At 35.9% G+C, this 22,667-nt stretch overlaps 1 protein-coding gene across 6 annotated transcripts in view; it reads right to left on the minus strand.

The window, feature by feature from the left end:
* Klhl13 (kelch like family member 13) overlaps positions 1–22,667 on the minus strand; it is a 149,242-nt gene that overhangs the window by 1,395 nt on the left and 125,180 nt on the right. For all 6 annotated transcript variants that reach the window (XM_021152969.1, XM_029473577.1, XM_021152965.2 and 3 more), the window contains 3 exons: positions 14,082–14,877; positions 6,476–6,589; positions 7–380 (listed from right to left, as the gene is read on the minus strand). In XM_021152969.1, the coding sequence (XP_021008628.1) occupies positions 7–380; positions 6,476–6,589; positions 14,082–14,877 (1,284 nt within the window). The remainder of the gene's footprint in view (positions 1–6; positions 381–6,475; positions 6,590–14,081; positions 14,878–22,667) is intronic.

The raw sequence follows: 22,667 nt of genomic DNA on the forward strand, positions 1-22,667 counted from the left end.
GAAAACCTTATGCCATTCATTTTTCTCTGGATCATACTTCTGCACTATCTCTACCATACAGCGATTATTCCATGAATATCCACCAACCACATAGATTTTATTCTCAAAGACAGCGACCCCAACATCACTCTGCCCTCTTAACATGGAAGCAATTGGGGTCCACTGGTCAAGGATAGGTGAGTAGTATTCACAGCTCAGGACATCATCGTAATCACTGGTTCCGCGAAAATGGTTGCCACCAATGACATAGAGCCTATCTCCCACCGTACACATGCAGTGTAGGCCTCGGACAGTGGTCATCGGTGCCTTCTGGGTCCATTTGTCAGTATCAGGGTCGAAGCACATGAGCTCCTTTTGGAAAGTGTCATGGGTAATTCCTCCTAAAGAATGAAAAAAAATAGGCATGAGCAAAAGAAATCCTAAAGAATGTATGATGGTTAACTTTTCCTACATTTTACGGCATATTATAGCTTATAAATATATAGCTGTTGTAGCTCCATATTCTTTAATAACAACAACAAAGAAAAGAAAACCTTACATTTAACTATTTAAAATGAGTGAAAATATATTATTACAGCAACCTTCTCAAACAAAGAGCCATCATACTTAAGGAGTGTCAATAGATGGAAATATATTTTGGCCACTATTAGAGTTAACTGCGTAGTAAAATCGAACTACAAAGCATCAGTGTGTGTGACATTTTAGTGAGTAGGCTATGGGTGCTGAGGACTAGCCTAGGCTACTTTAAATTGCAGGTACCCATTAGTCCCTTTTCCAAATCAAAATACCCATTCTAGTTAACATATTAGGGTTTTGAATATAAACCCAGATTTGGAATTTTGAACATAAGAATTTTATATATGTATCAGTTGGTTGTTGGTGTATTGGGTCAAAGTAAGTCAAATTACCTACAATCTGAATACAGATAGAACACAAATAATAAAATGGTAATGAAAGTACCAAACTCTATCTTCAGCTTACAAGGGACAGACCTAAGCTGATCTTTATCTGTATCATAGATTTTTCAAGTAGCAAGACAGAAATTAATGAAACATATTTATCTAATTTTTAAATTCCTACCAGAAAGCAAAGCATTGTTTTTTGGTTACAACATTGGCTCAGTTCTTAGCCTAACATCAATGTGGAAGATAGTTTTTGCAGCATATACCAGTTATACCAAAGTGCCACTAAAACCATTCAAGTGTCAGCTTTGCTCCAGGGAACTGGGAGCCATTGTTATAGTAGTAGAGCACTTACACACATGAAACAGGTAGGTGATACAATATGATTTCCTTTATGGCTCTGACAATGTAAGATGCCCCATAGTCACTCATGAACTGAACCCTGGAAGCCTGCCAACCACATGCCACACAGTCATTCACAGATCTTTCTTGACTATAGACATCATAAGGCAATGTCCTGTGACTCATCAGCCCCTTAACAACTTAGCTTTCTAATAACAGAACTATTTGCCTGGCATTGAGGGGAGAGGGCTCTTAGAGGCAGACTGAACTAGGGAAAAAAAGAAAGATGGAGAGGGAGAGAGGAAGAGAGAAGGAGTGGGAGGGGAAGTGGGAGGGGGAGAGGGAGAGACAGGGGTGGGTGGGAGAAAAGGAGAGAGGGAGGAAAGGAGAAAGCATGTGGGGTGAACAAAATTGCCTAAAAATTAAATGTCAATATCAAAGGTGATCACCATGTCAAAATATATTTCTGAATTCATGACTTTCTTTAGGGAAATACAAGTACAAACTATTTGAGAGTCAAAGTTGTTATCTGAATACTGAATAAACTTAAGTCATTTTGGAATTTTCTTTTTTCTTTTTCTTTTTTTTATTAGATATTTTCTTTGTTTACATTTCAAATGTTATCACATTTCCTAGTTTTCTCTCCAAAAAATCCTCTCCCCCCACTCCCCCTGCTCCCCAACCCACCCACTCCCATTACTAGTCCTGGCATTCCCCTATACTGGGGCATAGAACCATCACAGGGAGGGCCTCTCCTCCCATTGATGGCCAACTAGGCCATCCTCTGCTACATAAGCCAATAGAGCCACAAGTTCCATCACATGTTTTCTTTGATTGGTGGTTTAGTTCCAAGGAGCTCTGGGTGTACTGGTTAGTTCATATGGATGTTCCTCCTTCAGACTCCTTCAGTTCCTTGGGTACTTTCTCTTGCTCCTTCATTGGTGACTTTGTGCTCTGTCCAATAGATGGCTGTGAGCATCCACTTGTGTATTTTCCAGGCACTGGTAGAGCCTCTCAGGAGACAGCTTTATCAAGCTCCTGACAACAGGCTCTTGTTGGCATCTGTCATAGTGTGTGGGTTTGGTAGCTGTTTATGGGTTGGATCCACAAGTGGAGCAGTCTCTGAAAGGTCATTCCTTCAGTCTCAGCTCCGAAATTTGTCTCCGTAAATCCTCCCATGGGCATTTAAGAAGAATTCAGAGCTTCTGGGCTAATATCCACTGATCAGTGATTGCATATCATGTGTGTTCTTTTGTGATTGGGTTACCTCACTTAGGATGATATCCTCCAGATCCATCCATTTGTCGAAGAATTTCATAAATTCATTCTTTTTAATAGCTATGTAGTACCCATTGTGTAAATGAACCACATTTTCTGTATCTTGTCCTCTGTTGAGGGACATCTTGGTTTTTCTAGCTTCTGGCTATTATAAATAAGGCTGCTATGAACATAGTGGAGCATGTGTCCTTCTTAACAGCTATGAACATAGTGGAGCATGTGTCCTTCTTACCAGTTGGAACATCTTCTGGGTATATGCCCAGGAGAGGTATTGTTGGATCTACCAGTAGTACTATGTCCAGTTTTCTGAGGAACTGCCAAACTGATTTCCAGAGTAGTTGTACCAACTTGCAGTCCCACCAGCAATGGAGGAGTGTTCCTCTTTCTCCACATCCTCACCAGCATCTGCTGTCACCTGAGCTTTTGATCTTAGCCATTCTGACTGGTATGAGGTGGAATCTCAGGGTTGTTTGATTTGCATTTCCCTGATGATTAAGGATGCTGTACATTTTTTTAGGTGCTTCTCAGCCATTCAATATTCCTCAGTTGAGAATTCTTTGTTTAGCTCTATACCCCATTTTTTTTAAAAAATAGAGCTGTTTAGTTTTCTGGAGTCTGACTTCTTGAGTTCTTTATATATATTGGATTTTAGCCCCCTATGGGATTTAGCATTGGTGAAGATCTTTTCCAATCTGTTGATTGCCTTTTGATCTTGTTGACAGTGTCCTTTGACTGGCAGAAGCTTTGAAGTTTTATGAGGTCCCATTTGAAGATTCTTGACCTTACAGCACAAATCATTGTTGTTCTGTTCAGGAATTTTTCCCCTGTGCCCATATCTTAAAGACTCTTCTCCACTTTCTCCTCTGTAAATTTCAGTGTCTCTGGTTTTATGTGGAGTTCTTTGATTAACTTAGACTTGAACTTTGTACAAGGAGATAAGAATGGATCAATTCGCACTCTTCTACATGATAACTGCCAGTTGAGCCAGCACCATTTGTTGAAGATGCTGTCTTCTTTCCACTGGATGGTTTTAGCTCCTTTATCAAAGATCAAATGATCATAGGTGTGTGGGTTCATTTCTGGGCCTTCAATTCTGTTCATTTGATATACCTGTCTGTCACTGTTTCAGTACCATGCAGTTTTTATCACAATTGCTCTGTAGTACAGCTTGAGATCAGGGATGGTGATTTTACCAGAGGTTCTTTTATTGCTGAGCATAGTTTTTGCTATCCTAGGTTTTTTATTATTCCAGATGAATTTGAAAATTGCCCTTTCTAACTCTGTGAAGAATTGAGTTGCAATTTTGATGGAGATTGCATTGAATCTGTAGATTGCTTCTAGCAAGATAGCCATATGGAGTACATTAATCCTGACAATCCATGAGAATGGGAGATCTTTCTATCTTCTGAGATATTCTTGGATTTCTTTCTTTAGAGAATTGAAGTTCTTATCATACAGATCTTTTACTTCCTTAGTTAGAGTCACACCAAGGTATTTTATATCATTTGTGACTATTGTGAAGGGTGTTGTTACCCTAATTTCTTTCTCAGCCTGTTTATCCTTTGTGTAGAGAAAGGCCACTGATTTATTTCAGTTAATTTTATATCCAGATACTTCACTGAAGCTGTTTATCAGGTATAGGAGTTCTCTGGGGAATTTTGGGGGTCACTTATATATACTATCATATCATCTGCAAATAATGATATTTTGATTTCTTCCTTTCCAATTTGTGTTCCTTTGATCTCCTTTTGTTGTCTAATTGCTCTGNCTANGACTTCAAGTANNATNTTGAATAGGTAGGGAGAAAGTGGGCAGCCTTGTCTAGTCCCTGATTTTAGTGGGATTGCTTCAAGTTTCTCATCATTTGGTTTGATGTTGGCTACTGGTTTGTTGTATATTGCTTTTATTATGTTTAGGTATGGGCCTTGAATTCCTGATCTTTCCAAGACTTTTATCATGAAGGGGTGTTAGACTTTGTTAAATGCTTTCTGAGCATCTAATGAGATGATCATGTGACTTTTGTCTTTGACTTAATTTATATAGTGGATACATCCATATATTAAAGCATCCCCGCATCCTTGAGATGAAGCCTACTTGATCATGATGGCTGATCATTTTGAGGTGTTCTTGGATTCGTTTGAGAGAATTTCATTGAGTATTTTTGCATTGATAATCATAAGGGACATTGGCTAAAATATCTCTTTCTTTGTTGAGTGTTTCTGTGGTTTAAGAATCAGAGTAATTGTGGCATCATAGAACTAATTGGGTAGAGTACCTTCTGTTTTTATTTTGTGGAATAATTTAAGGAGTATTGGAATTAGGTCTTCATTGAAGGTCTGATAGAACTCTGCACTAAACCCATCTGGTCCTCGGCTTTTTTGGCTGGGAGACTATAAACTACTGTTTCTATTTCTTTAGGGGACATGGGACTGTTTAGATCATTAATCTGTTCCTGATTTAACTTTGGTACCTGGTATCTGTCTAGAAAATTTTCCATTTCATCCAGGTTTTCCAGTTTTGTTGAGTATAGCCTTTTGTAGGAGGATCTGATTGTTCTGTTGTTATGTCTCCCTTTTCATTTCTGATTTTGTTAATTAGGATACTATCCCTGTACCCTTTAGTTAGTCTGGCTAAGGGTTTAGCTATCTAGTTGATTTTCTCAAAGAAACAGCTCCTTGTTTGGTTTATTCTTTGTATAGTTCTTTTCGTTTCCACTTGGTTGGTTTCAGACCTGAATTTGATTATTTCCTGCTGTCTAGTCCTCTTTGGTCAATTTGCTTTCTTTTGTTCTAGAGCTTTTAGGTGTGCTGTCAAGCTGCTAGTGTGTGCTCTCTCTAGTTTCTTTTTGGTGGCCCTCAGAGCTATGAATTTTTCTCTTAGAAATGCTTTCATTTTGTCCCATAAGTTTGGGTATGTTGTGGCTTAATTTTTATTAAACTCTAAAAAGTCTTTAATTTCTTTCTGTAATTCTTCCTTTATCAAGTTATTATTGAGTAGATTGTTGTTCAGCTTCCAAGTGTATGTGGGCTTTCTATTATTTATGTTGTTATTGAAGATCAGCCTTAGTCCATAGTGATCTGATAGTGTGCATGAGATTATTTCAATAGTTTTGTATCTGTTGAAGCTTGTTTGGTGACCGATTATATGGTCAGTTTTGGAGATGGTACCATGAGGTGCTGAGAAAAAGGTATATCCTTTTGTTTTAGGATAAAATGTTCTATAGATATCTGTTAAATCCATTTGTTTCATAACTTCTTTAGTTTGACTGTGTCTCTGTTTATTTCCTATTTCCAAGATCTGTCCTGGAATTTTCATATAAAAGTATCTCTGCATATAATGGCACCACAGTTGAATCCCTATTATAATACTAAAGGAATAATATACGTGTTTTGTTATGTACATTATATATATTACATGTAAATAGATTTGTATGTATGTTTTATTTCCTAATATGGCTTAGCCAAATTTTAAGTCAAACAAATGATTATTGCATATAAATAGTGTTTACTAGAATACAGAGTATTGGGACTTACATTAAAAATGAACTGGAAATAAATGCTTTCTAATTTCTCATACATTATACATCTATAACTGAATTGGTTTGGTGCTAGATTGTAAACTTACAGAATACTCTAATTATTCACACACAAATATACATATAAAATCTCCTGAAAATATAAATATATTTTTACAATTTTTCCCAGGAATTGTTATTATTACTGGTACTATATGGAAAGATCATATTCAGTAGGAGAAGAAGTATCTAGCTCTACAGAGACTTGATATACCAGGGTGGGAGATACCCATGGGAGGTCTCCACTCTCTCAGAGGAAAGGGTAGGGGAAGGGGAAGGATTTGGAAGGAGGGGCAGTGATCAGGATGTAAAGTGAATACATAAATTAATTAAAAATGAATAAAAATTATTATGATAAGTTCACAGGGTATTTGTCTACCTGAAATATACATCACTCCTCCATACACAGTTCCCGCATGGCCATAGTGAGGTTCATTCATTTTGGCAACATAGGTCCATTCATTTGTTCTCGGATTGTAACATTCCACAGTAGCTGTTGAAAAACAAAAAGAAAAGAAATGAAATTATATTTTAATTTCAAGTTTTATTTTATTTTAGTAGAATAATAATAATAACATATTAATCTCTGAAAATGCTTAATATGAGTCCTTAGAGGGCATCTTATAGTTTTTGAGACTATTAAAATGAAACATTAAGAGATATTATATTAGGCTAGATTATATAAATTTCTAAACATTATACAAATGTACAAATCACTAAGAATTTTTTCTACCATCTGTTTTTTACTTTTTACTTTGACATTTCTCCAATTTCTTTGCTCTAAAAATACAGGAAAAGATAAAAAAAATCACAAAGGAAGAATAACACACCAATTCTGAATACCTATTTTTGACATAGTGTACAGGAACAAACATCACTATCTGTAAAACCTATTGTACAGCTGAATCTGAGGGTATAATTACTGACTGATTTATTTCATACACATTTCACTATGGCAACTGCTATAACCAATACCACCATTCTTAACCCAAAGATGATTGGCAATAATGTGTTAATTACTTTATTAAGTGGACTTGATATCAGTAATCAATTTGTCATCTTCCACATAAAGTACTTTGGACAAGTGACCTCAGTTACTTAAGTATCTTTCAATCTACCCTGTTGGAAACTACAAGATCAGAACAATAGCAGTCCAGGCAGATTAAAAAAAATGTTTCTTTTTACAAAGAAAGAAGCAGATATACTGAAGACTGGCAGAAAGCATGAAGTCTAGATGGACTTGAAAGATTCAGATTTACTACAGATACTGCAAAAGCATATCAAATTCTTTGTTTCCCTCAACCCTGTCTTTTCACCTGACAAAACCACAACACTATGCAGGGAAGCATGGTGGCAACCTCAAAATAAAATCTGCTTTATGATATAGTTTTTACTTTAGGATACAGCTCTTGGCAGTGACATAAAGCAGAAAGTCTAAGGTTTAGCAGCTTTAAAGGCAATCCTAACTGAGAGTATACCTTTGAATTACATTCCCTACTTATTAAGCACAAGCAAATATGGGGATAGAGAAGCAATTTTGTTTGTGTTCTACAAAGTAATTTTGTTTATTCCATCAGTTCACTTATGCCAAGTACTCTTGCTCCTCCCATCATGCCTATGCATTAGCAATTTACATCCTTCTAGTCCTTTCCTTTTCCACGTACTTCGTGTTTATTTTTTTTTAATTTCAAAATCTTTTCAATTGTCATTCTGATTTATTCTCTTGATGACCTATATGAGGCTGTGGAGTTTTTAATGGGTACATAATAATGATGTATTTATAGCATACAGTATGATGTTCTGATATGTGTATACATATATGATGGTCAAATCAGTATAATTAATATATCTATCATTTCAAGTATATATTGCCTTTATTTTGCAATGCTTTATAAAATACTCTTTTCTAGTTGCTTTTAGCATGACTATCACCTGACAAGCAAAATCTGTCACCTGACAGATTATATACTATTCTTTCTCCCCTATTTTTGTCTCATACACAGAGGGACTTAATGTACTGAGTGGCATGTGATATTAGAAAGTAAGAAATGGACAAACTTTCTATGAAAAAGCAATCTAACCTCACATCGTAACAGAAGGGGGATTACAAAAAAGACTTCCAGGTATCATTTTCTCCATATAGTTCAAGCCAAAAAGAGACCTGATTAGCTATATGCTTCTATTAATGCAACATTTTCCCCTTTGAACTTTGAAATTTCTCCATTATAACTGTCCTTTTATATATATAATCCACCTGTCTAGATGCAGTTTCCATTATTTTCCTCTTATTCTTTTTATGGTGGAGTTAGAGATTGAATAGCTAATCATGGTGGTTGTTAACATTTCACTGTATGAAAAGATAATACCATTCTTGTATCAGTACATTAATTGCCTTTTTTCTCTAATAGGAATTGTAAGATACATTCATAGTTTCCCATGCAGGAACCTCACAGTGCAAGATGGAAATTCATCTCACTAACTATATGATAGCTCCTCAACCCTGAGCATCCCGGGTCATCAATCACCTTTATACTTTTCAGTTCCCTTAGCTTTATTGTCAACCTTTAAAGTTTTTCTGTGTCCCACTGTTTTTATTAGAGAAATCAATAGCATTCATTAGGAAAAGAAAATGCAGCTGATTTAAAATCTGATGTGTACATTCTTGTTTATGTTTTTCACATTTGTGCAATAATCAAATACAGATTGCTATTGATACATCTGACAAGCAGGGAAGGGCAAAGGCAGAACAAGGCAAGGGGCTTGAGCCCTAAAGTGATGGTTACAGCTGTAAGAACCAGGTGAAATGCAGGGCAGGTGCCAGGAAACTTCAGACCCTGTCAAATCCAGTCTCTCAAACCCATGCCCATTTCTCTATGCCCCATGATACAGCAAGATGAATGCCATAGCATTATTTAAAGCCTGGAAAAATCAACCAAAGGACTATTCTGCATCATAAAAATTATATGAAATTACAATTTCAGTGGTCATAAATAAAGTTTTATTGGAGCTGAGGCCCAATTATTTGTTTATGGACTATCTACAATTACTTTTCTTCTACAAGAGAGGGGCTCATTAGCTGCAACGGTGAATTAATACCTCAAAAGCTATGACTAGAATTTCTGAGGTTTTACAGAAGTTCCCTGACTACTAAACTAGAGACTCAACTTCAGTGCTCTGAGGCTCTGGTGTAGAACTTAGAAACCCTTCGATTTCATAACTATAATTAGGATGCTTATTTCATCTGTTCAAGGGATCCTCATTTTTCAGATTATTTTATCAAGGTCTGGAGAGATGGCTCAGCAGTTAAGATGGCTGCTCTTCCCGAGGTCCTGAGTTCAATTCCCAGCATCCACATGGTGGCTTACAGCCATATGTAATAGGATCCAGTGCTCTCATCTGTATGTCTGAAGACAGCTATAGTATACTCACATACCAAAAATAAATTAAAAAAAAAAGATAGAGATAATGTGATACTTACTCTAGATCTAGAATCTGTTTACTAATCAATAAAACCCCAAATCTATTAAAGGTTATGGGGGTTCATTTAATACATTTTAGCAATTTTGCTGTCTATTTATTTGAACATTTTTCTGCTATTCCATCATTTGAAAACTTGTTTGATATATAATTGCACTGAAAGGATCTGAGCCATTATAGTCTTCTTCAAAATAGAAACCCACAATGGAAGGCTGATTTCATAATGACACTACATTTTCAAAAGGTTAAGCAGAAGAAACAAAAGACACTTCTGAAAAATGCAAAAATGTGGCAGCTCCTATACACTTTTCCTATTTTCCTGTTGCAACCAGTATCAGGGAGAGAAAAATGCCCAAAGAAATACATTCCAGAAATAAGTTAGGCATGCAGGTATTCAGTCTTTTTTAATGTGCTGCAGACTTATATTATTCCCCCTTAAGGCCCTCATATATTCCATGAGAAAATTTGAAAAGGTCCAGTATATTAAATTAATATATCATGTCTTACAAAGGTTGTCACTGTTTTCCTTTTATAACTACATAAGAGTAATGGATATTGTATATATGAAGATTTCATGATGTACTGGAACCAATCAATGAAACTGTTAAATTATTAAGAGACTTTCCCTATCAAATCCCTGTTTCTTGCCATGCTCTATCCATCACCTTCTCTATTTCAATAGGCATGTGAGCATGGAAATCTAATGAGTTAAAAAGAGGATGCTCTGGATTTGGGGATTTAGCTCAGTGGTAGAGCGTTGCCTAGCAAGCACAAGGCCCTGGGTTCAGTCCTCAGCTCTGGAAAAATAAAAAAGGATGCTTCTTTATAGGAAGAGATACTAGCAAGTCTATATAAGGGGAATTAAAAAACCAACAATAAACCCCAGTCATATTCATATATATGATGAAGTCTCTCTCTCTCTCTCTCTCTCTCTCTCTCTCTCTCTCTCTCTCTCTCTCTCTCTCTCNCACACACACACACACACACACACACACACACATATATATATATATATATATATATATATATATATATATATATATATATATGACTTTCTGTAGACCTCTTTTTGTTCTGCAAAAACAACATGGGCAGAAAACTACACAGTGCAACCAATACAAATTCTGTTTGGATTTATATAAAAACTCATTTATTAATGGATAAGATTCAGAAGAATTCACTGTGTTCACTGGGAAGAGAAATCAAGGATGGTTACAAGTTTTGCTGCCTCAACAAAATGGAACACAACCTGCTAAGATAAGGTGGCATACTCTCCACCTCAACCCGTGTTCGGGTCAGAAAATGAATGAAGTCTCTTGATTTTAGTCTTGTACAATGATTCTTTCTAGCCTGAAGTCTTTCTTGGAATTACGACTTTCAATTGGAATCACTTAGTATGCCAATCATGTAATTTTAAAAAATTCTATATATTGTACCTTAAACTATTTAATAAAACATGTTTTTGATGGTGATACTATTAAGGAAGGGATCAACTCCTATAAAAGTTTATGAATAGTTTTCATTTTGTAATTTATACATGATGGAAGTTCTCTCTCATTTGCTCATTTGCTTTCTATCTGTTTTTTGAGACAGAGTTTTTGTGCATACTTGGTTGTCCTGGAACTTGCTCTGTATATCAGGCTGGCCTCAAACACAAGAGATCTGCTTGCCTCTGTCTGGTATTAAATGTGTACACTAACATGCGCAGCTAAGGGATATCTCTTAAAATGGGACGAAATATCATGAAGTGATCTATAATTAGAATTAGAGCACCCTCATCACAAGGAGGTTTAGGATCTGTACGGCAATCAGACAAACAGTTGTAAAAAATGTGGTTTGTGAAATAAGATTAAAATCAGTCAATAGCATCTCAGGCAGATGATGATGATGGTAAATTTTAAAGTAATTATCTATCCTTAGGTTAACCTTTGTGAAACCTTTTTAAAGTCAGAGTATCACTACATGGCCCAGGTTGGCCTTGAACTCAGATTCCTCTGCCTCAACCTGTCAAGTGCAAAGAATTCAGGTATGTACCATTAGGCCTAGTGATAGTCTAGTAGTGCCAATAGGCAGTGCCAATATATGTATTTTTTATTTCTCTCTCTTTTTGGAGTAAAGTATAATTACATCTTTTTTCCTATTTCCATTTCTTCCCTCCAACCTATCACACATACCCCATCTTGATCTCAAATTTATGGCCTCTATTTTTTAAACGGTTTTGTGTGTGTGTGTGTGCAACTTTCTCTAACTAGGGGTACAGATCATGTTCAAGGTAGCCTATTCCTATGCTATTTGGCCAATGCACTCACTTATTTCTTGTTCCTACCTAGATACAACATAGGAAAACAGAGAACACAGGGATGCATGAGAAAAATAGAAGCCTCGAGATTCTTAGTTTTACATAATGATTTTTCCATGGCTTAAAGAGTATAATTTTCCCCAAAATAATATTCCTAATTAATATTACAGACAGGATAATGAAAAATAAGTGGCTGAATATTCATTCACAGCACTAAGAAAGAGACCCATCCCATGTACGAAGAGATGTTTCGAAATGACCACCAACTGCCTCCCAGAATTCTGTCAATTTTTGAAGACTATCTTTATAGTAGTTACCTTTTCAGTAAACCACAAAAGTACAAGTGATTGTACTTCCTAGGCATTTTCAGATGTCATACACTTAAAACAGTACAATAACAGAAGACAATATGTGTGGCTAAACTAAGAAGTCCTAGAATGTCAATTTTATGCTAAGAGCATGAGTATCTCATGCTTTTAGAAATCTGACTAATGAAAGAAACTGGAAAACCTATGTAGTTAATGATAATGCCCTCTAGGTTCCCCAGATCTACAAAGCTTGGTTCCAGAAAAACTTATATAACTCCACGTGGAGAAATCAGATAGAAAAGATGAGTAACATTAAGGCCATGCTACCACCAAGAAAGTGTTCTATACATAGGAAAGTAAAAAGTGGGGAAGTCGTTCTTCTCTCCAATAAACAGCTGGATCTAATAGACTACTAAAGTCTCTAATTTCTTACAATACTAGGAGAAAAAGATTCTGAGAAATATCCTAAATTTATTTAATACCATGATAGATGATAAAGAGTTTGAGACACTGGCCATCTCAAGGATTCTATGTAGAACCAAAGTGTTAAATTAAGGCTGGTGACTGGAGAATACTTCACAGTAGTACCGTGCTTGTCTACCACATACAATGCTCTGAGTTTGAGATCCCACACTGGATGGCAACAACAACAACTAACAGATAAAAATCAACCATACAACTTCAAACCAACAATGACTCTTTCTAGTCTAGTCGTGACTTTCCAAATAACGAATGTATTGTTGGTAATTTAAAAAGACTAGTACCCGGGAGCTCTTGACTCTAGCTGCATATGTATCAAAAGATGGCCTAATCAGCCATCACTAGAAAGAGAGGCCCATTGGACATGCAAACTTTATATGCCCCAGTACAGGGGAACACCAGGGCCAAAAAGTGGGAGTGGGTGGGTAGGGGAGTTGGGGGGAGGGTATGGGGGGACTTTGGGGATAGCATTGGAAATGTAATTGAGGAAAATACGTAATAAAAAATATTTTTTAAAAAAGACTAAACAATAATAGTGGCGATAGATATAAAATGAAGTATCCCTAACATCCATTATATTAAAAATATATTATTCACACTTAATCTAAAAGAGACCTTATGGGATTGATTTATATAGAGACAAAATATTTCTGTTAAAATAAATTCATGACCAATGTTTAATTAGGAAGACAAAAGAAGTATACCATGGTGAAACCTGTCTGATGTTTCAGTAAGAGTAATTTTGAAGTCTAATAGTCAGAGATCTTAATTTTCATAGTTAACAAACTGTGTCTAATACTGAATGAACTATACGTTGACTACAAGAAGAATATTATCTTACTGTGTGGTCACTATTAGATATCAATTCTGGAATTGAGGAAATAAGAAGAACCAAGCCTTTGTAAAGAATGATTTTAAGTAGCATAGTTTGTGGATTTTTTTTTTTCCAGACAGGGTTTCTCTGTGTATCCCTGGCTATCCTGGAACTCACTCTGTAGACCAGGCTGGCCTCGAACTCAGGAATCTGCCTGCCTCTGCCTCCCAAGTGCTGGGATTAAAGGCATGTACCACCACTGCCAGGCAGCTTGTGGGTTTTTAATAGTGGAGGATGAAGAATGATGTCAAACTTCTATCAAGACTCTATTAGAATATAAATTACTTGAATATATATTCCAATTGATCTTTCAATATGAAAATTATATAGCTGTTCAAATTCAGCAAACTATATATTAGTTATAGTTTGGACCATGGCTAATATTTTATGCAGAAATAAATCATACAGATGATCTTTGATATTTTCTTAGAAAAATAGATTACAAAGGAAACCCTAGGCATATTTTTATCTCTAAATTTTTTTGTTACCAACAACAAATTCCTGAATAAAAAAATATCCTATATATAATATAAGTAGAAAGACTTACGGAGTTCTCCAGCTGCATTTCGTCCACCAACTGCATACAGAAATCCTTTGAGGGCACTTAGGTGGAAGAAGGTGCGCTTTTCATTTAAAGNTGCAACTTGGATCCATTTGTTGTATCGAGGATCAAATCTAAACACTGTATCGACGGCGGTTTTTCCTTTTGTGTCATAATTACTCTGCCCACCAACAACGTAGAGAAAATTTCCGATGACAGCAATGCCATGCTGGTATCTTGGGGCATCCATGGGGGCTAGAGATTTCCACTCGTGGGTCTTTTCATCATACATGCGCAATTCTTTACTGACGACAAGCTGCTGTCTCAGGACTCCTCCGAGTGTAACCAAACGAGTGGTGTCAGACCNAATGGCAGTCCTGTCTGACTGCATAACTGGCTGCATAAACGGCATCATTTGGTAATTGCTGGCTTCCAGAAGCAAATTGACGCAAGTATTGTCAGTTCTCATGAAATCCACGGTTTGCACATAATTAATGAGCTCCTGTGGTGTCATCAGCGGAAATCGTATATTCTTCATTAGTTTTGCAGCAACGTCCATTCTAGGTTCTTCCAGGCGAAGCCAGCGACAGGTAGCTTTGAAGAGGTCAAGTTCGGTGCAGCGCTTAAGGCTGTTGCTGGACAGGACAAAGGCAAGGCGCTCAAAGGGAAGCTTCAGGAACTCCCCAGTGCTCAGCAATGCAGCAAAATTCTTTAAGACGAAGCTGTTGACATATTTATCCACTTCTGTCAGATGGTAGGTGTTGGCAATCCGTCCAACTTCAACACAGTTATCCAAAGTGACCTAAGAATCCAATAAAAAAATTCAAACATGAAAACAAGAAAATTCTGGACATCTACATTTTGATCACAAAACCTCTTATTTCAGAGGAAGACTGCTTTGTAAAATCCATAGAAGTGTAAATAAAAATTCTTATTTAAGTGTATAAAAGTGTAAAGATGATACAAAAAACCTTCACCTGGTTCAGCAAAAAATGATGGCTAAACAAAACCAAAAAGCTCTTAACCTAAGACAACATTTCAATTGACTATGTCCAAAATAATTTTTTCTTCCTCAAAAATTATCCACCTAAATACTAATGAAATAATTGCTAGATGAAAAATTTAGGAAAAATTGTATGTTATTTAATTACAGTCAAATCAATTTCTTCTTCTTGGTTGTTCAAAATAGCACATAAAATTAGCAGGTCACAAAACAGAATGTCTATTATCTAATTCTTTGACTTCCATTTTTCTATAGAGGTGTCATTTGTTACTATCCTTCATATGGATTCTTTTCAAAGTTAGTGTTCATAAGAAATGAGTTAATAGCACAGTTGTTTCTTGTACAAAATTATTTTACATATATTTATCCAGAAATGTAAGTTAGAGAATGTGTTGATGGCAGGAAGAATGTATCTATATTAAAACCCATGCAGGATGAATTTGGGGGATCTATTGTTCATATCTTGGCAGTGTAACTTTCCTTAGTTTTTCTGTTAGTACTAACACACTCTAGCACTAGTGATAATTGAAATAAGCCCAGAATAACATTCCTAGCACAAACTTAAATATGCCCTAAAGTAGAAAGTGAAGAAAGTGGGGAAGTGAATCAAGTGGCCCTTCCTTCCTAGGCAGGAGCACTTTGCAATGTTTTAATAACTGATAGGTCAAAATGAGAAACAGGAAAATAAAATCAGCAAACATAATACAAGATAAAACCATAAAACAAGCCCACCACACAAATACTTCCATGTGTGTATACAACACAAAGACAGGGAAAAGGCTCAATGTGTGTGTTTCTTAACTTATGTCATAGTATATTAACAACGTGTAACATAAAATTCACCAATGCATTGTTAACTTCATAACTGCAATGCTAAGGCATGTGCTATATGGTTAAGAGAAAAATGAATAATCCTTCTATTGATGTTTCACTTGATGAAATGAAGGGCTAGAGATGTAGCTCACTGGTAGGCTGTTTGTCTGGCATGCAAAAGCCATTAGTTCCACCCCCAGTATTGAAAACAAAAGCTAAAAGCATTACTCCTTTGCATAAAATAACAACTCAGTTAGATATTATAACAGTAAAAACTGTAAGACTGGCCAACAAATATGTCCATAGATATATTTCTCAAAAACAATTTGCACTTTTTTCTGTTATTCTATTTAATTTTAATAACTTGTTTTTAATTAATTAAAATCTGTTGTTACTCAAGTTTCCTACATGTACACAATTCACATTGATAACTCTCCTTCCAACCTCTCTTATCTTCTTGTTACCCCTGTCAACTCCTGCTGTCTCTCCACAAATCTTTTTGTGGCTTGTGGAGTTTAACAAAGGCCTGGGGTTTACGGGGGGCTTCTGTGTGAGCATGGGTTTTGAGCTATCTATTTGAGCCTAGAGTGTTCAGCAGTGCATAGAGAACTGATGGCAATGTTTCTCCTAAGAAAACGGATTTGCTGATTATAAAAAAAAATCATCAAAATGTCTTATTGCTTACTTTATTTGATAGTTATATATTTAAAACACCTAAAATAAACTAGCAGAAAATAAGGAAAATAAATTCTGGTTCTCTAGAAATGCACGGACTAATAATGTACCAATACCTTTGATTTTTAATACTAAATGTATTTTAATCCTATTTTAGAACTGGCAGATTGATGTGTCAAAAAACCTTCAGTCGCATGGAATAGAGTTAAAGCCATATTTGATTACCCAGATGGTACTAGGTGGAAGGCATTATTATTTAGGGTGATGAATCTGCTTTCCTAGCAAGTAAAAAGTAAAGGTAATTTTGCTTTTGGAAATATTTACTACTAGGGATAGGCAAGTATTTCTGACAGCACAAAATTGTCAAAGATGACCACTTCTGTCATTATTATATGACTACTAGCAAAATCAACAAAGAATGGTCAATTAAGATCACCAGCTATTACAAATTAGTTAGATACAAGTTAAATCTAAATTTCTTGCATGTGGAGTGTGATGGTATATGCCTGTGATTCTAGCATTTGAGAAATAGAAGTAGGCTGCTCACAAGCTCATGGTTAGCCTGAGCTACAAAGTGAGATCCCCATCTCCTGAACAAGGAAGAAATGAAAACATCTGAATAGAAATAAAATGGCCCAACAATCAAGATTTAAAAAACAAGATGCTAACATAAGTGGTTAGCAGAGCCTGGCATCCCAGTGTGCAACTATAATCCTACTACATGCATATCTGTGGACTAGTAGGATTGTCATGAGTTTGAGGCCAGTCTGGGGTGGAGTTAGACCATGTCTCAAAAACTAATGATGATGACTATAATGGTATGATGATAATAAAGAAACAAGATTAGGATATTTTATTCTCTTCCACCACCCTGCCCCTGTCTTTAACAATATCCAATTAGATAAACATTACTAATATGTCAGGAGAAAAAAAACCAACAACCTTTTACATATGGGCATTTGGAGATTATCTTCTAGCTATCAGTAATCCATATACACAGATGCAAAGGGCTGGAAAAGACTTGGATAGAACACCTACTCAATACAAATAACTCCCACCTTTAAAACACTGCTAGAGAGTTTTTGATTATCTTCTAAATTGTCATCTTCTTTATAAAAGAACTATTTTCTATAGCCTCTATATTACAGACACTACACTGTGGACATACAAGCAAAGTTAAGATCTACTAAAATCAGTATTACAAATATTCAAGATGTAGTAACAGAATATAGTACTTATTAGGACAGAAAATTACTAGGACCTTATTAATAATAAATGGAACACAGGGGAAGTGTGTATTGGGAAATTAATCTTCATGAGGTAATTTTAAAATACAGGGTTAAAAGTTGAAGTCTCAGAGAACAGTTAACAAAATAAACCGACTAAAGCTGATGGCAAACAGGAAATAATTTTACCAAATTTCAGGACTACTTTATTCTAGTTCACTCTGACCCACTGCTCAGTCCCAATTCTTAGTAACGTCTGTCTCAGGTAGACAATCTTCAGATGTTTACATCAGGTAGTATGTTAGAAATGAATACAGGCTAATTATGGGATGGATCCCTGGATATGGCAGTCTCCAGATGCGTACACTAGCAAGTGTTTGCTGAAAGGACCCTGATATAGCTGTCTCTTGTGAGACTAGGCCGAGGCCTAGCAAACACAGAAGGGGATGCTCAGAGTCAGTCATTGCATACACTAGCAAGTGTTTGCTGAAAGGACCCTGATATAGCTGTCTCTTGTGAGACTAGGCCGAGGCCTAGCAAACACAGAAGGGGATGCTCACAGTCAGCTATTGGATGGATCACAGGGCCCCCAATGGAGGAGCTAGAGAAAGTACCCAAGGAGCTAAAGAGATCTGCAACCCTATAGGTGCAACAAAATTATGAACTAACCAGTACCCCGGAGCTCTTGTCTCTAGCTGCATATGTATCAAAAGATGGCCTAGTCGGCCATCACTGGAAAGAGAGGCCCATTGGACATGCAAACTTTATATGCCCCAGTACAGGGGAACACCAGGGCCAAAAAATGGGAATGGGTGGGTAGGTAAGTTGGGGGGGGGAGGGTATGGGGGACTTTTGGGATAGCATTGGGAATGTAATTGGGGAAAATAGGTAATAAAAAATATTTTAAAAAAAGAAATGAATACCGGCAATACCATGTAATGTAGTTTACATATGAGAGAGAACCTTATACTTTCAATGATACTTAAAGATTATTAAGTCTTCAAGTAGGAATAATTCTAATTTCATCCCAATCTATCAAATTTCATCTGAAAGTCTGGCCAGAATCCCCAAGTAATTACATATGAGAACAGATTTACAACAGAACTGAATCCAGACAGTATTACTTCATTTAAAAGGTCTGCACATACTGTGGCTTCTCTTTAGATCATATAAATCTTCTACATTTTAAAAAGACTGAACAATAAAACAAGAGAAATTCATCACCTACATCGAGGCACGTCTAAAATTGTTCTTCAAAATTTTACTTTTATTTCTTTGACATATATTATTATATTATTTTTTAATTCAAACTTTCAAGCCATCTGAAAAGCAGTTCACACACTATAATTTTGCTACTTGTGTTCTCATTAACATGTTAGTCCTTGTTGCTGCTGCAGATTCAAATAAATTTTGCCTGCACCCAAACACCTTCATTAATATAATTTAATGATTCAATGGCACATTTGATTAGAAATCTCTGGTATTATTTTGTTAAAGAAATAGTGTTATATACAAAGAGATCCTGGTACAGATTAAACAAACAAATGCCTGCTTTTATACTTGCAAAGTCAAAAGCAGAGACTAATATACCTGCTCAGTGAGAATTCGCTCCACACACTTAGAGATGAAGTAAACTCTTTCCTAAGGAAAACTTCTGGTTGACTGTGGATAATGTCCAAATAAGAGTCGACACCCAAAAGATTTCATTAGATTTTAAATACCTTAGGCTTATGTGTTTTATATATGATGCTGTCATTCTTAAATCTCTTTTTGGGTTCTAATCCCAGGTTGCACTCGAACAATTTAAATAGATAATATAAATCTGGCCCCTTAGGCAGATATACACAACAAAGATTTTGAATACTGCCAGAATTATTTTAAGTATTCCAGTGTTGTTCTTTTAGAAATAATTGTTACTGAGGAATCATCTTACTTACCAGGAAGAATAGTATTTTCCTGGTAAGAGAACAAAGGATTAATGGCAGACCTGGACTTACTTAATGGTGGTTTAACCTTATCCTGCCTGTCTGTCCCAGCTGTCCCTTAGAGGTATGTCTTTCTAATGGCTGGTTTCAAGTCATTGCTATCTCTTTTGTTATAAGAACCAAAGCCTAATGGCTGATCAAGGCCTATCAATTCCAATGAGTAAACATACACATCCCAGCATCCTAAATTTTGTATCTCTCTAACATGCCCGTTAAGCATGCCATTTATCTTTGGAGTATTTTGGAGGCTAAATTCCACTTGTGTGACTTAATGTTTCCTGAGCAAATGTATTAGTAAGTCTTTTATAATACCAATTCTATCACTTCAGCTTCTTCTCCATCACGCACTCCACACTTTAAATTCGACTTAGTGCTTTCTAGTTTATATGAAACCCAGCCCAAAGACGAGTTCAACCAACTTGAAAAATATAAGCATATGCAATCAAGCAATTAAAATTAGGAGCAGAAGATGCAACACACATTTCTAGCCAGAATCCCTGCATAGGCACAGAACACATTTGAAGACAAAAGCTAAAGAACATTCAGGTAAGAACAAAGGGATAATTAAAATATGTATAAAACAACTAAAGAACAAATCCAATTATAGACAAAAGGTCTAAAGATGTACAAATGATGGATAAATATATCAAGCAATTTTCAACATTCTTAGCTGAAATCAATAAATATATCAAACAACATTTTTAGCCATCAGAGGAATGCAAATCAAACTGTTACAGGTCCAAAAGAAAACAAGATACTCTAAAGAGCCATTTATGTTTCTCAATCTATCAGATTTTTGAAACAACAGACCCCGCCCCCCCCCCCCCCCCAGTGGAAATTTCTCCAGGAATCTCATGCTGGGAGAAAACAAAAGCCTGAGAAAGAATGGGAATTTAACTCCAGGAAAAAGACTGAAGACCAAATAACCATGGATCAAAAGAGGGCTACTTTGATTGGGACTACATAAATGTCCCCTCTGTTTAAGTGAGACTTGGGGTGGGGAGACTTGAGGGATCTTTTTGTCTCATTCGCAATGTGGCTACATTGAATAAATCTCCTTTTCATTTTAGTTTGACTATTGAAGACCTGTGGCCATACCTAGTTTTGGGCACAAGATGTAACCCCAAGTTCAATAACAAAACTACCTCAAGATTCTATCTCACCCTACTCAGGATAGCAAACAGGAAAATGAATGACAACAAATGTAGGCAAGGATGGGGTGGGATGAGGACAGGAACTCGAAGACTACTGGTGGGAGTATACAGTAACTAGTTCCACTACCTCAGAAGTCACTGTAGATATGCTTCAGAAACTAAAGATGGAAGTTTCTTTAAAGACCAGCTATATACCCAAGGCAATCTATGTTACATACCACAGAGATGCATGTTCATTCTTTGTACTACAGCACTATACACAATAGCCATGTTAGGGAATCAGCATATATGTACATCAACAGATGGACAGATGAAGAAAGCAATGACACTGGAGGATATTGTGTAACATGAAACAAGCCAAAGAAAGACAAATATCTGTTTCCTATTATATGTGGGAGGTGAAATTGAAAAATATTGTACTTAATATTCATATATAAAATAAAGAAAATTATTCATTCTGCAGTATATATTCCCAAAATTTATACACTATATATTTCCATCAATTCCAAGTATCCTATTTCGGCAACCTAGTATTGAACAGGTTTATATTGTGGATAAGCTTATTATTATTATTCATAATTAACCTTGCAGAGAAAATAGTACATGACAAATATTTCAAACTAAAAACAATAAATGAATGAAAATCTTGATCTAAGTCTGTTTGTAAATTGAGGAATTGTTACAAAATATTATAGTGATATGATGTCATAGAGACAAAGAACTAATTAAATTGTTTTATTCAAAAGATTTGTGTTGTGTGTGTGTGTTACACAAATGTGTGTGTGTGTGTGTTTTTTACATGAATGTATGTATGTACACTGTGTGCATGTGTAGTTCCTGTTGAGGCCAGAAGAGATCCCCTGGAACTGTAGTTACATTGGTTGTGCTGGAAGACCAGCTGGGGCTCTTAACCAGTAAGCCATTTCTCCAGCCCTTTACTTTTATGTTTTAGTGATAGAAATGAAGACAGCTTATTAAAGAAGAGAAAAAGAGTGTGCTAGAGGCGTGGGACAGGAGTAGGCTCAAAAGCCCTAATGTAATATCTTTAAAGTATGTAACTAAAAACAAGACAATTTCCCATTACCTTTTCAACATATAAAGATACGTTTTTTAACTTTATAAATAATTTTATCTATTCTGATATATAGACTTACTCATCAGTAGTTTATGTTCATTTCAGTGTTCTCTGTTCTATAGCAACAACAAAAAAATGATATAGCAATAACAAAATTGCCAGATCCCATAAAATATAATACTAATTATAACCCTAAGGGAAAAACAATTATCTTAAAGGATGATGAAATTAGACAGAAGGTTGATTTCCTTCTATTGAGCCTCAGGCTCTGTTACACAAAGGTGGAATTCTAACACAAAAGTGAATTTGTTATATTTAAAGTTATCATTTAAAACTGCTGCATAAATTCTTTCTGGATCTCGTTTTGCCAATTCACATTTTACTAGCCACCATTCTTCATCTACTTGCATGATTAAGAATTAGAAGCAATGTTTCTTTTCAAAGCTCCAATTTGATTAGTGCTTCAGTTATTTGAGCAATAACTTCAATACTTTATTAAAAACATGAAGCCTATTTCAGCCTAAGCATTTTGTTTCAGCACAGTTTTTAAAACATAGGATCGATCTTGGCTCCGGGACTCCGCCGAACTTAGTCTACAGGTTAGAGTGAGGACCACAGAGGCAGACAGCTTCTGGGACAGGCGGGAGCCACAGAGCCGCTG

This window comes from Mus caroli, chromosome X, assembly GCF_900094665.2.
Source record: "Mus caroli chromosome X, CAROLI_EIJ_v1.1, whole genome shotgun sequence".
NCBI lineage: Eukaryota > Metazoa > Chordata > Mammalia > Rodentia > Muridae > Mus > Mus caroli.